Consider the following 14,986-nt stretch of genomic DNA (forward strand, 5'->3'; position numbering starts at 1 on the left):
AAAAAAAAAATAGTCCGCGCGGCCAAAATGTGTGGGCGCAATAAAAAACATATTTATTTTTTTCATTTTTCGAATTTTGACTATTGTTGTCAATACAATGTCAATGAATCGAAACTGTCATTTTCATTTCAGGATGTATTTTGTTTTGAGTAATGTATATATTGTATCTAATATGTTGTTTTTCATTTCAGGCGGTCCTATTTTCTTTCACCATATCTAAACAATGGTAGCTTGTTTGACGCTCTCAAATGTATAAGGTCCAAGAAGGATACCATTCTGTCTGTGCAGGGTAACAGAAAAAAGGTTCTGTTACACATTGCTTCAGCTATTGCATACCTTCATTCGGAAGTAAAGAATTTTAGGTAAGTTTGTCGCCCAGAAAGGAATAATTTTCCTTAAAAAATACAAGTCGTACTTTCGACAACTTTTTTTTAGAAGAAGTAGTACTTAACTCTCAATATTTCCAGGAGTTCAGTTCTGCATATGGATATCAAGTCAAATAACATTGTTCTTGATGGCGAGTGCAATGCGCGGCTTATCGATTTCGGCTTTGCCAGAGAACTGAAAGAAGGAACAACATCATTGGAAACCAAGGTGTACAACTACAGCGATGGGTATTTCCCATCCCATTTCCCTAAAGAAGACAGCACGAAGCCCACTATGCGTCACGATGTCTACAACTTTGGAGTTGGTCAGATATTTAGAATTTACAATAAAGTTGTTGGTGTTTTACCAAAACAGGCGCACCCAATCAGTTCGAAGCGTTTCGTATGAAAATATGACTAGTTGCAATCTAGTTTGGTCAAACCTGCTTACAAACCTTCTTCTCATGTCTAGTTATACGCCCATGGCTTTCTGTCCACGAAAAGGGAAAACTTTAACTTGTTCCGCACATATCGAACCTCACCAAATGCAGACATCAAAATAGATTCTCGGAATATAAGCAATAATACAATGTTAACTGCAGAGAAGGGTCGGAAGAATCAGCATGCAAATTATTTTTTTAAGTTATTTACTTACTTTATAAAAGCAGTACAGGTATTTAATATTGAAGTTGGTGACCAATTTTTCACCGGTTCAAGTTTTCGCCCGTTCAAATTATTCGCTCACACTGTAAATCTCTTGTTTAGCAATTGCATTTTAAATGATATTTTAATCGCAAAAAAAGCTTTCGTTATAGGAATTCTAATATTCTTCTCTAAAAATGGCCAATTTGCCAGCAAGAATGAAATTGCACCAGGCTGCGTCGTCTTTCTTCCAACCGGAGTGTTGGGGGCGGGGTCCCAATCATATTCGTTTTTTAAACAGATCAACATACTGAATTGTATAGTAATTAGTACCAGCTCATGTATAAGAATATCCTATGTTCAGTAGCATGGACTTTATTCTAGCTTTGATCGTTCAATGTGGTTTGTTTTATTTATTAGTAATTCGAGAAGTAGTGACAGCTCTCCCCCCACTATTTCTGTCTGGAGAAGAAAAAGTCACGCCTACGCTTCGAGACGAGCTTAAATTTAGTATTTCTGAGGTAAACGCTATGAAATTGGTATAAACGTATGTAGCCATGTATATAAAGCAATATTTTGTTTCGTCCATGTTTGTCACAAGTCTGTTTAAATTAAACCATAGTTTATTGAAACACGATATAATATTCGGTTAAAAATAGATATCAAGTTTCATGTGGTATAAAAATAAACAATTATAATGGGCCAAGAGTTATTACAACATTAGCAAATAGCAAAAAAAAACCTTCTACTGTTAGCCAAAAAGCTCGTCTTGTTGACTAGCAATGCATAAATGATTGATAAATGTACTTATTGTGAATTGCATAAAAATATATTAAAAATAGGCTGAGAACTGTGATATGATAATTCAAATAACCGATAGTTCCTGAAAAGACAGATGGACAGACATATTGTTTGTTGTTTTTTGTTGTCGTTACCTGACTACTACTACTACTACTACTACTACTACTACTACTACCTGCATCGTTTCTCGACAAATGACATTTGACATGTTTCATGATACTGCATACATATATAATTTTCAATTCACAAAAAACACGTAAATAAAGAATGTATACTTTCTTGTATTCAGTTCGTGTTAAAACCCAATGATGTAGCCAAAGACATTTGGAAGGTTTCAAAAAAATGCATAAGTGATGAATTCAGTCCATCAAAAGAAATTCACATCAAACTAGAGGTAATCGATGCCGATGATTTGCTTATACCATTCTTTGGTTCGGTACCATCCCCTTAATTATTCCTGTTTCTTTCTTAAAGGTAGACAAAAACAGTTATTTATTAAACGTTAAACTGGCTACAAAATAGGTAACGTTCGTGAAAACGAATTCAACAATAGATGTTTTTATAATACAATAAAATCTACAGGGATAAGATATATTAACATTGCATTAACATTTGTTGTGTAGAACATGCTGAAAACAGGTTTTCAAATTATTGATTTATAATGTTTATTTTTCTTAAAAGATAAGCCAGTCTTCCTATAAACCTTTATTTAAAAATATATTTTAATTTTGTAATCTAATGTTACAGACATTGCCTAGCAGCTAGCAACTCTTAGTGTTTCTAGTTGATTGTCTGTTAACATTTGCCTTGACCTTGTGCACTTAAGCACATTTACCTGTTTGAATGATGCCGTGTGTTGCCAGAAGTTTACATTGAATTATCTACTGCCGAATGGCGGAATTTTTAGAACATAACACGACAGCACATGAGCTCTTTCAAAAGATGGAGTCCAGCACAGACTAGGCCACCAAAGTGTGAAATCTGCCTTGTCAATCCGTTCGAAGGTGGGGTGCTTTATATATATATATATATATATATATATATATATATATACACACATGAATATATATAAAAAAAATATGTTTTTTTTTTAATTCAACACGTCATATTCAATAAATATGTCATATTATACTGGTTCTGTTTGGAAATGGTCACGATTGAAACTAGTCTTTTAGTGCTTAACTCTTGTTCATTTCGTACATTGTTTTTACTTATTGCTGTACGTTGGAAATATATATAACGAAAATATAAGTTTTGACTGACTCATGTGAAGTATTTCTACGTTAATGCAAGACATGTAAATGCAATTACATATACTGCACAATTTGCCCTGTGAAGGAATCTACCTCATATGCTCGCATGCATAGCTGTTAAAGTATAATCGCCGTGTATCTTTTTAATAGAATCGGGATGCAGGTACTTGAAACATTCCAAATCCTGCAGGGAAAATATCAAGGTTTGCATCGCGTGTATGCGGAACTCGTACTTCAACCCGATCAAGTGTCATTCCTGCGATAAAGAAAGGATCGATCCGTTCATCGGTAAATAATACACTGAAGTAGTTCTTTTTCATAAAACTATGCCTATCTTGGTTTATTTAAGGCAATCGATTTTACATTTAAACATACTTATTTAAGGCGACAGATTCTACATTTGTCTTTTATTTAAACTCAAAATGTGGTGAGTTGTTGTTCCAAATTTTCAATTATCTGTTTATCTTTGGTAAAGGCATATGGTTATAATCAATTTCAGGTGTAGGTTGGGGTGCTGTTTTCGTCGCAGGGTATGACAGCAATCCAGAAATTGCTGAAGTTTTTAAAAAAGATGTTGAGGAAATGCGCTCTTGTATGACATCTGTTAGCCTGCCGGTCATGTGCATAAGGTATCTATCATTTACGTGCATCAGATATGTGTCATTTACGTGCATCAGATATGTGTCATTGACGAGCATTAAGTGAGAGTCATTTACGTGCATCAGGTATGTGTCATTTACGTGCATTATGTGAGAGTCATTTACGTGCATACGGGTTGTGTCATTAACGGGCATTAGGTGAGTGTCATTAACGTGCATCAAGTTTGTGACATTTACGAGAATTAGGTGAGAGTCATTTACGTGCATATGGTATGTGTCATTAACGGGCATTAGGTGAGAGTCATTTACGTGCGTCAGGTATGTGTCATTAACGAGCATAAGGTGAGAGTCATTTACGTGCATACGGTTTGTGTCATTAAGGGGCATTTGGTGAGAGTCATTTACGTGCATCAGGTATGTGTCATTGACGGGCATTAGGTATCTGTCAGTTACGTGCATACGGTATGTGTCATTAACGGGCATTAGGTGAGAGTCATTTACGTGCATACGGTTTGTGTCATTAAGGGGCATTTGGTGAGAGTCATTTACGTGCATCAGGTATGTGTCATTGACGGGCATTAGGTATCTGTCAGTTACGTGCATACGGTATGTGTCATTAACGGGCATTAGGTGAGAGTCATTTAAGTGCATACGGTTTGAGTCATTAAGGGGCATTAAGTGAGGGTCATTTACGTGCATCAGATATATGTCATTAAGAGGCATTAGGTGAGAGTCATTTACGTGCATCAGGTATGTGTCATTAAGGGGCATTAGGTGAGAGTCATTTATGTGCATCAGGTATGTGTCATTTACGGGCATAAGGTGAGAATCATGTACGTGCATCAGGTATGTGTCATTTACGAGCAGTAGATGAGAGTCATTTACGTGCGTACGGTACGTGTCATCTACATGCATTAGGTGAGAGTCATTTACGTGTATCAAGTGTGTGCCATTAACGTGCATTAGGTGAGAGTCATTTACGTGCATACGGTATGTGTCATTAATGGGCATTAGGTGAGAGTCAATTACGTGCATTGGATATGTGTCATGTACGTGCATTACGTAAGAGTCACTAACGTGCATCAGGTATGTGTCATTTATGTGCATTAGGTGAGAGTCATTTGCGTGCATACGGTTTGAGTCATTAAGGGGCATTAAGTGAGGGTCATTTACGTGCATCAGATATATGTCATTAAGAGGCATTAGGTGAGAGTCATTTACGTGCATCAGGTATGTGTCATTAAGGGGCATTAGGTGAGAGTCATTTATGTGCATCAGGTATGTGTCATTTACGGGCATAAGGTGAGAATCATGTACGTGCATCAGGTATGTGTCATTTACGAGCAGTAGATGAGAGTCATTTACGTGCGTACGGTACGTGTCATCTACATGCATTAGGTGAGAGTCATTTACGTGTATCAAGTGTGTGCCATTAACGTGCATTAGGTGAGAGTCATTTACGTGCATACGGTATGTGTCATTAATGGGCATTAGGTGAGAGTCAATTACGTGCATTGGATATGTGTCATGTACGTGCATTACGTAAGAGTCACTAACGTGCATCAGGTATGTGTCATTTATGTGCATTAGGTGAGAGTCATTTGCGTGCATACGGTATGTGTCATTTACGTGCATAATGAATGTGTCATTTACGGACATTAGGTGAGAGTCATTTACGTGCATACGGTATGTGTAAGTTACGGGCAGAAGGTGTGTGTCAATTACGTGCATAAGGTACGTGTCATTTACGTGCATTAGGTATGTGTTATTTACGGACAGTAGGTGTGTGTTATTAACGTGCATTAGGTGAGAGTCATTTACTTGCATCAGGTATGTGTCATTTACATGCATAATGAATGTGTCATTTACGGGCATTTGGTGAGAGTCATTTACGTGCATACGGTATGTGTAAGTTTTGGGCAGTAGGTGTGTGTCAATTACGTGCATAAGGTACGTCTCATTTACGTGCATTGGGTATGTGTCATTTACGGGCATTAGGTATGTGTCATTTTTGTGCGTGCATTTGGTATGTGTCATTAACGTGCTAAACTGCCACGATACGCGTTTATGAAGAGAAATATAAGTTCGTGCATAATTCATAACATTACTATGTATGCATATACTCTATTTTGATATGTCGTGCACCGCTGTTGCATTTCATTGCTAGAAAAATTGTTGACTCATCAATTTGCTCATATTAGTTTTGGAAGAAAATGATGATGTTTTACGGCTCAAACATGATCTAAACATGTACTAAAGTACTAAAGCCTAGGAAACTAATTAAAAGGGATTGGCCTAAAGTAATGTAACTGTCTTCAAAAGCGGTTGAGTTATCTTACCCATAACATATCCATACAAGGCCAAGGATTTTTTTACGTTGAAGATGCTTTGGGATATTCAGCTTTATGATAATATGAATTGGCACAGCAGCCGTTCTTGTGTAGCTTTGTTTGTGTTTTAAGAAATTCTCATAATTAAAATGACATTATTTACGTAAGTCCGATTGTCGTTGACAGTTATGTCATGCTATTTTAATCAACTTATTTGATTCGGCTTTAGTACTTTAAAATGGCGATATTTCACGTGCAACCGTAACACATTTTAAATATTTCATTTCTAGCGAAGAAAATACTGCAGTTATCGAACCCAATTCTGGTGGAAATGCAACACCTGAAAATGAATGTCTCGAACGAACAGCGATCGAAAATGCTCTCAAACGTATTGTTGATAATGACATTGAGACATTGGTATTTTACTACTCCGGCCATCATGGAGACAGCGGCTTTCGTTTGAATGATAAAACGACTATGACAATTGACGAAATCGGTGATTCAATTTCAGACATATTTAATGAACAACAAATGACAAAAGAGAGAGAGGAAAACACCGTAAGGACGCTAAGAGTACTATTGTTTTTAGACTGCTGCATGCCAGGCGAATTGAAAACTAAAGGCAACCAGAATATCAATATTATTCAGTTTAATGCCTGTGCGGATACGGAAGAAGCAATAGTTGAAAAGAAAGAGAGTATTTTCACCAAGTTTGTCATCCAGGCTTTTACAAAGAAAGCCTCAGCTAAAAAGTGCTTGAACGAAGTATGTAGTAACCAAATGGAGTGCGGAATCGAGGGAAATTTTGTAACGATGGATGCTCTGCTGCAATATGTGAACAAACACGTTTCTGATGCCGTTGTTGGGAGAAAATCAAGCACTCAGGTCATAGCAAGGGGAGCGTTTGATCCGAAAGACGTTATCATTGGCTACAACTACGACTTCAAGATGGAATTTGCTTTTACACCATACGGTAATGTTAGTGGAGAGAGAAAGAAGCTGAAAACAGTTACGTTAAAACCAGACGACTTCAAAACCATTGCAGAAGCAAAGGAAAAAATTGCTCGCCATGGTAAGTTTCTTCTTCGAAATCAAAAAAAGATAAATGCACAAAACAATATTTTTGAAATTGTAACATACATTGTAGTATTTGATACAATTAAATCGTAGTTAAATAAATTTGCCTTTTTCCTTTTGAATGGTATATAACTTATATACAGACTTAATTTTTTGTACTTTGTGAACTAATATGTATATACAGCTACAGATGTGTTTCCGAGAGAATTGACGCTAAAGCAAGTTATTCCCGACTTGCTAAGTATCGAAATATCGACGGGACCAAGACGTACACAGAAGGAAGAAGTGTGTACCATGGAACAACTTCTGTCTGCGTGGAATGGTAAAAGGCAACTTGAAGTGATACAGAGGGGCATTGAAGACATCGCTCCTGATAAGCCTGTTGGCGTTGTTGTACAGAATGGAGAATCACTGAGGGATAATTTAATTCGATTGGTAAAGGAGAACAAACTGAAAGCGTCCATTTCTGAGGTATTTTACAATAAATGATTTTACAGCAGAAATGTTGATCAGGTTCTAAAATACTGTTTATTGTTATTCAATTGTTTATGAAGCAATACGTGTGTATTAGAAAATGACACCTCGCCCGAAAGAGTTGATCATGTCTAATCATCTGTGTAATAAATTGTAATTTAACATAAGAATTCGTTCTTTACATTTTTATTTATTAATATAATTTATTCCGCATTCCAACTACTACAGTTAAACTGAGAATTTACGCAAAACTTGTTAATTCACTGATTCCAGCAAATCGATGCTGCGTCACCAGAAAACTGGACTAGTTTCGCGGTCAAGGGTGAGGATGTAAAAGAATCGATGAAAACATTGCCATCTGGCTTTGAAGCTTTCTTCCAAGCGATGAGGAAAATTTGTGAGGTATTTTTTTGTTGTCTTTTTTTGAAGTGTTCATCTAAAGAACGTATAACTATAATGGGTTACTTATATGCTAGAGAATTAAATAAGAACTAGACTCTTTTGTCACCAAAGGAGCTTTTTGAAGATACTCTTTGATCGCTCTTTGTTTTATCTTGCTACTAGAACCATTCATATATTCTTATTAAAATATTTACCGAAAACCTTGCATTACTTTAGTTTTCATCATGCTGTGAGATTTTCCTATTAGACAACCAACAAAGATATATTTGAATATATTTGCGATCAGATTCAGCCGGATCGTCGATGGACACGGGTGCTTTGGAAGTTCCGAAAGGATAGCCACTGGCAACCAATCGTCATCTTAGAAGTTGAACTTCGACAATGATAACGCCTGGAGTTATTGTATGTGAACGTTGTAATGTATAATTTGAATCGTTCAGTAGTTGGGTGCAGTTCGTTAGAATTGAAATTGTTATATGATAGGAGGGTGACTAAATTCGTATTATGCACTAATGTGTATTTGTGCCAAGCCAATGTGTCGAAATGAATGTGAATGTTCAGAATGCAAAATACAGTGTTAGCAACAGTCAACTTGATGATTAATCTGAAACTGTAATCGATGGCATGTTTACTTTTTGAAAACCCGTCTTAAGTTTATCTAGCAGACATAGCTATTTGAGTTCAGGTTTTGTAATACTTTACGTTGCATTTAGATGATCATTGTATGTATCCAAGAAATTGCTATATAATGCTTTAACGACATGATGATATTGGAAAAAAATGGGTTACATCTGTAAAACATTTATTATTCAAATATGGTTTTGGTTTGGTTTGGCTAAGTCACGAAGTTGGAAATGTTGGCGATTTTTAGTATCATTTAAGCAAAGATAGGTTGATTGTAAAAGACAATACTGGTTCGAAAATGTGGGAGACTCAACACGATGTGACACATATAAGCATTTTAAAACTTTGTTAAATCCAGAAAAATATTTATGTATTAATCTACCATTTTATTAGAGGAAATCGTTAGCGAGATTCCGATGTTCTAGCCATAAATTGTTTATTGAGATTGGTCGACATTTGGGTATCGAACGGAAAAATAGAGTGTGTAGATATTGCTTAATTAATTTTGATATCAGATGTGTAGAAGATGAATTTCATGTATTCTTTCAATGTAACAAATTCAGGCAAGAAATGCAATTATATATATATATATATATATATATATATATATATATATATATATATATATATATATATATATATATATATATATATATATATATATATAAATGGTACACGGGTAGACAAGACTTCCAAAACTTCATAAATCTTATGCAAAGTCTAAACGATGACCGAATAAAAAATATAGCATTCTTTGTAAATGTAATAATGAAACAAAAAGATAAGGATATAAGAATGTCATTAAGGAATCACAACTCTAAAGATTTTATGTTTTGTATTGTATGTGTTGTAATATGGGCCGGAAACCTTTCTTTACAAATAAAATTTGAATTAAATTAAAATATGTATGTATGTATGTATGTATGTATGTATGTATGTAGTGTTTGGTTCGATAGAGTTAAATAATTATGTAACGTCAAAATATTTTGTATGTTTATCTATCCTTTATTTTTTCTTCATAAACATAATTATTGTAAAATCACGAGTGCATATGTGTATGGTGCGGGCGTTTTAAAAAAAAAAAATATTGTACATGTATCATATGCTATTTAAACAGCTCGATTTTAATTCCAAGAAAAATGTTTTGTATTCATTTCAAGAATTCTAGAGTGAGGGTCGGTTTAGTATTCGATTTGCTTTTGGTTCTCTTTATACACTTAAACATAACCTCTATATGTACATGTTTACTTTGCTCGTTAATCTAAGAAGTGTTTTTTTTTAGTTTTTATATAATATAACTATGTACTGTGTTTTTTGTGGAGTTTTGTGCTATTGTTTCATGTTTTTGGTTTGGGATTGTTTGTTTTTGTTGTGTTCTTGTCTATGTCGTTGACTCTCTGCCATTAAACGGGGTTTATGTTTAAACTTTCGTCTACTGTGTTTCTGTAGTTTTACTGTTACTGAAATCTTGATTTGTATCTTCTAAGTTAATTCTTTCGATATTTCAAATTAAAACAAAAGAAACTATATAATAAGGACAAACCCAGTAGCATGAAATTCAACCAATCGCCTCCTTAAAGGCATTATTATCAAGAACAATCACACCAAACAAGAGACAACCTTAAAAAATACACAACTATCAGAATATCGTAAATTGGTAAACGTTTGAGTAACTGCCTTGGACGGTCAGTAGAAACTTAGTTAGAATTCACTTTAAATTGTATATTATGTTATAATGCTTCGATCCTTGCGCGGTATTAAAATGATTTGCTCGTCTCTGTAGTTTGCATTGCAGTGTATAAAATGTCAACCATGTACCTTGTTATTTAAATAAGGACAACTGAGGATCTTTTTTTCTAAGAAATGCAGTTCGTTCTTCCGTTTTGATAAAACAGGGAACTAGTGAACATTTAAACAAACTGCAAACACTCAAAAGCGGCACTGTCTCGTGACGGGATTCGAAAATGTTTTCATATTTGTCTTTTGGATGAAGATGAACGATCGTTATAGGTGTATTGTTATAAACAATTTATTTTCATTATATTAACACTTTATAAATCATGTTATATTTTTTTGCTTCTGATTTGTCAATTTCAGTAAAGATGTTCTTCAACCCCTGAAATCATCTTATATACTATATTGCAATTGCAGCAAAACAATCCAGTAATTCATTTATTATGATTAGTTGTATCAAGTTAACATTTCTATGAGTAGCATACTATGATATATAGTTAACATACTTGGTTCATGTATTCGTATATTCTGCATTATATATCTAAGTATATCACCGCTTCACAAAGTGAAATGGGTGCTATATAGGAATCACGCTCGTCACGTTCGTCCGTCCCATTTTCGATCCATCTCTTTCTCATTCATGGTTGGATTTTACTGTTTGGCAGAGGTGACCACCATAGCTTGTTGGTGTGTCGCACATAAGACCCGTGTTCCTTCCCTTAATGTTAAGGTCAAAGCAACCGTTCGAACTTAGTATGTTTTACTATATAAGTCTAACTGATTAAAGTTCGTGTCCAATCCATAATTTTCTCCTTTATGTTTGGCTTTTACAAGTATTTGTCAGAATCGACCACAACAGCATTAGGATCCTAGGTAAAGGTCACAGCCACCCGCACACGAACAGTTTCCCTATCTTCGAGTTCAACGTTAAGCAACCTATAGAACTTAGTATGTTGTGCTATATAAGTCTTATTGGTGATAGTTTTTGTCACATAACAGTAAAAATATTTTCAAATTTTCCTCAATATTATATGGCATAATTACATTCAGTGAAACACGTTCCACTTGATTTCTTTAAATGTTTTATTCACACAGTATTTCCCACACTTGGATGAGGGGTGGTATTAATCACATTTTGTGATAGCTCTAGTAATATATGAATAAAGTTGTTCATGTGTGAAAACCTTGTTGCCAGTATATTGCCGTTCATAAATCTGTGAAATATTGCCTGCATACATATACATTTGTTTAGGGGTGAAAAAGTAAATACACTTATAGTCTGACAGACTAATATACTTCAAATTGATATATCTAAAATTATACGCTATTTATTTAGCATGCTCCTATCATACTTAGGCTGAACTGTTTGTAAATGTACTATTCTTAGTTCCATATTGTAAATTCGTCAATCGATAGATTTTATAATCGCTGTTAAAATCACATGTGATGATGTTTCATTGTCACCACAATGGGTATTTCTCTGGTACGATTTTTGTAGGTCTTTTTGGAAATAAAGAAGAAATATTTGGGTGTTCTCTTTGGCCTTGAACTGCAAGTATTGACACAAAAATGAATGTAAATTAATATACCTTAACTTGACAGAAGACAATTTGTTTTTATAATTAGTTGATAAAACACATATCTCTCTGTCCTTTGTTTTTTGTTATTCCTCCGTAACGCTGCTGTCGACAAACATGTAACAAACCAACACTTATATGCATGCATTAGATACTGACTGCGCAAAGGTTCTCCATTATAAGTGACATGAACAAAATATGATTTAATTAAAGAATTTCCTCTACACCGTTATTTCCCGCTAACGAGTCCACTTTAATGGCTCAGCATTGGTGAAAATGATGTTAAAATAGACTCGCTTATACGTAGCTGGCAGATATTATGGATAAAACGATGATCGAGTGTTGTCAAAAATGATCGTTTAAGACTTGGATCGCCGATAATCGATTGCATAATTGTGTTATCGATTATCAGTATGTAACTATAATTGCCTAATACTTACAAAAAACACACACTTAAAATAACAGGTTGTTTTATAGTATTACTAACTTACTTTGACCCAGGTTGGCATCGCTCTACGACTGCGCTTCAAAGATTGCCATGGTTTTGAGAAGAAAACAAAGTTCTGCATTCGTTTGGTGACGTTATATGCTTTCACTGTAAAGAGTGAGGAAGTGTAGAGACCATATGAGCTACGTGTATGCGAATAACAATACATGTTTATGAAAAGGCGTTGATAAACACCCCTAGTCGAGAGTATCTTTAAAATGCTTTCCTTTAAAGGTCACGAAACTTTTTATTAAGCGAAAATAAATCAAAATTTATAAAAAAAAATGAGTACTCAGGTTGATTTTTCGAGTGGGAATTGCTTTATTGGATTTAAAAACCTTGATAATTTTAGACAATGGCATGCTTTGTCGCATTTGTAAAGAATTTGCATGCGTGCTTAATTATACTCGCACTAGGGCAAGCCCATTCGACGAGTGCTCCGATAAGATTATTAGTTATTTAATGTTTTTGGAGCTTAGTGCACAGACAGTATGTAATCCTGGTTAGAGCTATCATGGTTCTTTAACGTGCACCAATAAATAGCACTGTCACACGGGTACTCCCATTTAACGTCCCTCCAGGAAGACGATTAGTGATTTCATTAGTTGTGCGGCAGGAATCGAACCTGTGACCCTTGGATTGACAGTCAAGTATGTTACCACTAGACAACGGCTCCGCTACAAATTGTCGACAGATGACGTCAGCGACCCCGAGTTTAAATATCGCGATGTTTTATGGCGCGGCGCATGCGCAGACGATAACGGCGACTGACAACAGCGTATATCGGAACATTTCGACGAATTCTCATCTCATGACGTTTCGAGGGAAACTATCGATTTAGACAATTAAGGATATCTGTTTGCGCCACTAATAAGATCACAATGTCTAAAATATCCAAAAATAAAACATCTGTCAGCAAATGTCAGTATTTCAGCATGAAGTATTACTTACTATATTGTTGTATGCGTAAACAGGGGCACTATAAAACCTGTCGAATTCCGCATCGCGCACTTTGTACCATAAATCATTTAAACAGTTGTTCACTATATTGTCGTATGCGTAAACACACATATATGAAGAGTAAAATTATATGTGTATGCGGGTTTTTCTTTAATTATCAGCTAAGAATTTGTCAGCTAAGATGGACAATTCCGTGATAAGTTGAATATATTATTAATAATATATATTCTGGTGTGAACGGTGAAATGTATTCTTGTCAACACATTAAATGATTTTTGAAGTGTATGTTCATACTGATACATAATCGAAATTCAATCTTGATAACTATGTGTGAAAAGGATTTCCGGTTTATATTCGCAAAGTGTGCGATCGGTTTATATTCGCAAAGTGTGCGATATGCAGTGGGTTTCGTTGTTGACTATTTAAAGATAATTGAATTATGTCAATAGTAAAATGCTAGCATCATATTAATATTTAATATTGACTTTTTGTATGTTTTGTAGTGTCACATCTTACATTACATATCTTACATTCGCTATTACTTTCTTTAGTTGCATTTCTCTGGTATTCTGGTCAAGACCAAGTTATATTTTATTGACTTCATCAAATCAGTCCATAAAAGATAATCACCTCGTTTACACGGGCATTTAGTATGAAACACAATTGTAGCGCTACTATGATTATTATGAGATACTGTTTACAAATAGCTTCATATTTAAGTTTGAATAAAAATAATACTTTATAAAAATAATAAATGTTCAGTCCTTTTCCGATTTTTTTTGCTGGCACCATTTATATCCACCAAAATGCCGCTGCAAAACTTGTGTGACATACTTTAACAGATAGTACAGCAGCGTCCATTCCTTTCAATGAGGCCGAAGCACCATTCATAGTGCTTATATATCAACCTTTTCTCAAAATGATAAAGAAATTCGCAAAAAAATCATCAGTTGAAAATAAAAATTAGCTGAAAATTGAACCACCAAAACATTTTTTGGGAAAGAGCTTATGTTTTCGATGAATAGTAAACCTTATCATAGTCTTTTACTTCCAATGTCCATGTCTCATGAACTATTTATATTAATTTCTAGTGTAATTATGTTCATTGAAATATTGAATCAATCAAATAGAGGGTTAAAACAGTTTCTCTGACAACATACAGTAAGTCTGGTATAGCATGTTTGTTTCTTAACATTTTTGACATTTTGTGAGATGTACTAGTTAAAATCTTACCACATTAAAAGACTTTGATAAGCGCCGGTTTGCTTCGAAAATATCTTACAAGACATACTTTCTTCTTGAAAATAATTTGATTTATTAAAATCAAATAAGTAGTATAATAATTGGTATTTCGCGGCCATTTTGTTTGGTGGTTTTGTCGGTGGTTTCATTGTTTGCGCATGCGCAAGTTTGAAATTGACTTTCGCGGCCATTTTGTTTGGTGGTGCGGTGGTTCTGTCGGTGGTTCCATTGTTTACGCATGCGCAAGTTTGAAATTGACTTTCGCGGCCATATTTAGCGATTTCGCGCGTTAGCGGTCATATTTGGCGATTTCCCGCTTTTAGCGGTTATGTTTAACCATTGTTTAAAATCCAAGACAAAGGGTCATTGTTTAACTGGGTCTCCATTGATTATCAGTATTAATCTTTTTGCGATTGAAG

The 14,986-nt window shown here is 34.8% G+C and overlaps 1 protein-coding gene across 9 annotated transcripts in view; it reads left to right on the forward strand.

The window, feature by feature from the left end:
- The window catches only part of LOC128230620 (uncharacterized), a 67,074-nt gene that overhangs the window by 17,198 nt on the left and 34,890 nt on the right, over positions 1 to 14,986 (forward strand). For 8 of the 9 annotated variants that reach the window (XM_052943052.1, XM_052943053.1, XM_052943049.1 and 5 more), the window contains 11 exons: positions 192 to 362; positions 468 to 691; positions 1,428 to 1,528; positions 2,098 to 2,202; positions 2,716 to 2,812; positions 3,212 to 3,349; positions 3,561 to 3,690; positions 6,281 to 7,062; positions 7,252 to 7,538; positions 7,815 to 7,943; positions 8,230 to 9,149. In XM_052943052.1, the coding sequence (XP_052799012.1) occupies positions 192 to 362; positions 468 to 691; positions 1,428 to 1,528; positions 2,098 to 2,202; positions 2,716 to 2,812; positions 3,212 to 3,349; positions 3,561 to 3,690; positions 6,281 to 7,062; positions 7,252 to 7,538; positions 7,815 to 7,943; positions 8,230 to 8,328 (2,263 nt within the window). In that variant the 3' untranslated portion in view covers positions 8,329 to 9,149. Of the gene's footprint in view, positions 1 to 191; positions 363 to 467; positions 692 to 1,427; positions 1,529 to 2,097; positions 2,203 to 2,715; positions 2,813 to 3,211; positions 3,350 to 3,560; positions 3,691 to 6,280; positions 7,063 to 7,251; positions 7,539 to 7,814; positions 7,944 to 8,229; positions 9,150 to 14,986 lie in introns of those variants that run through there. The other variant, XM_052943054.1, reaches the window with a different exon arrangement.

The sequence above is a fragment of the Mya arenaria genome, chromosome 4, assembly GCF_026914265.1.
Source record: "Mya arenaria isolate MELC-2E11 chromosome 4, ASM2691426v1".
NCBI lineage: Eukaryota > Metazoa > Mollusca > Bivalvia > Myida > Myidae > Mya > Mya arenaria.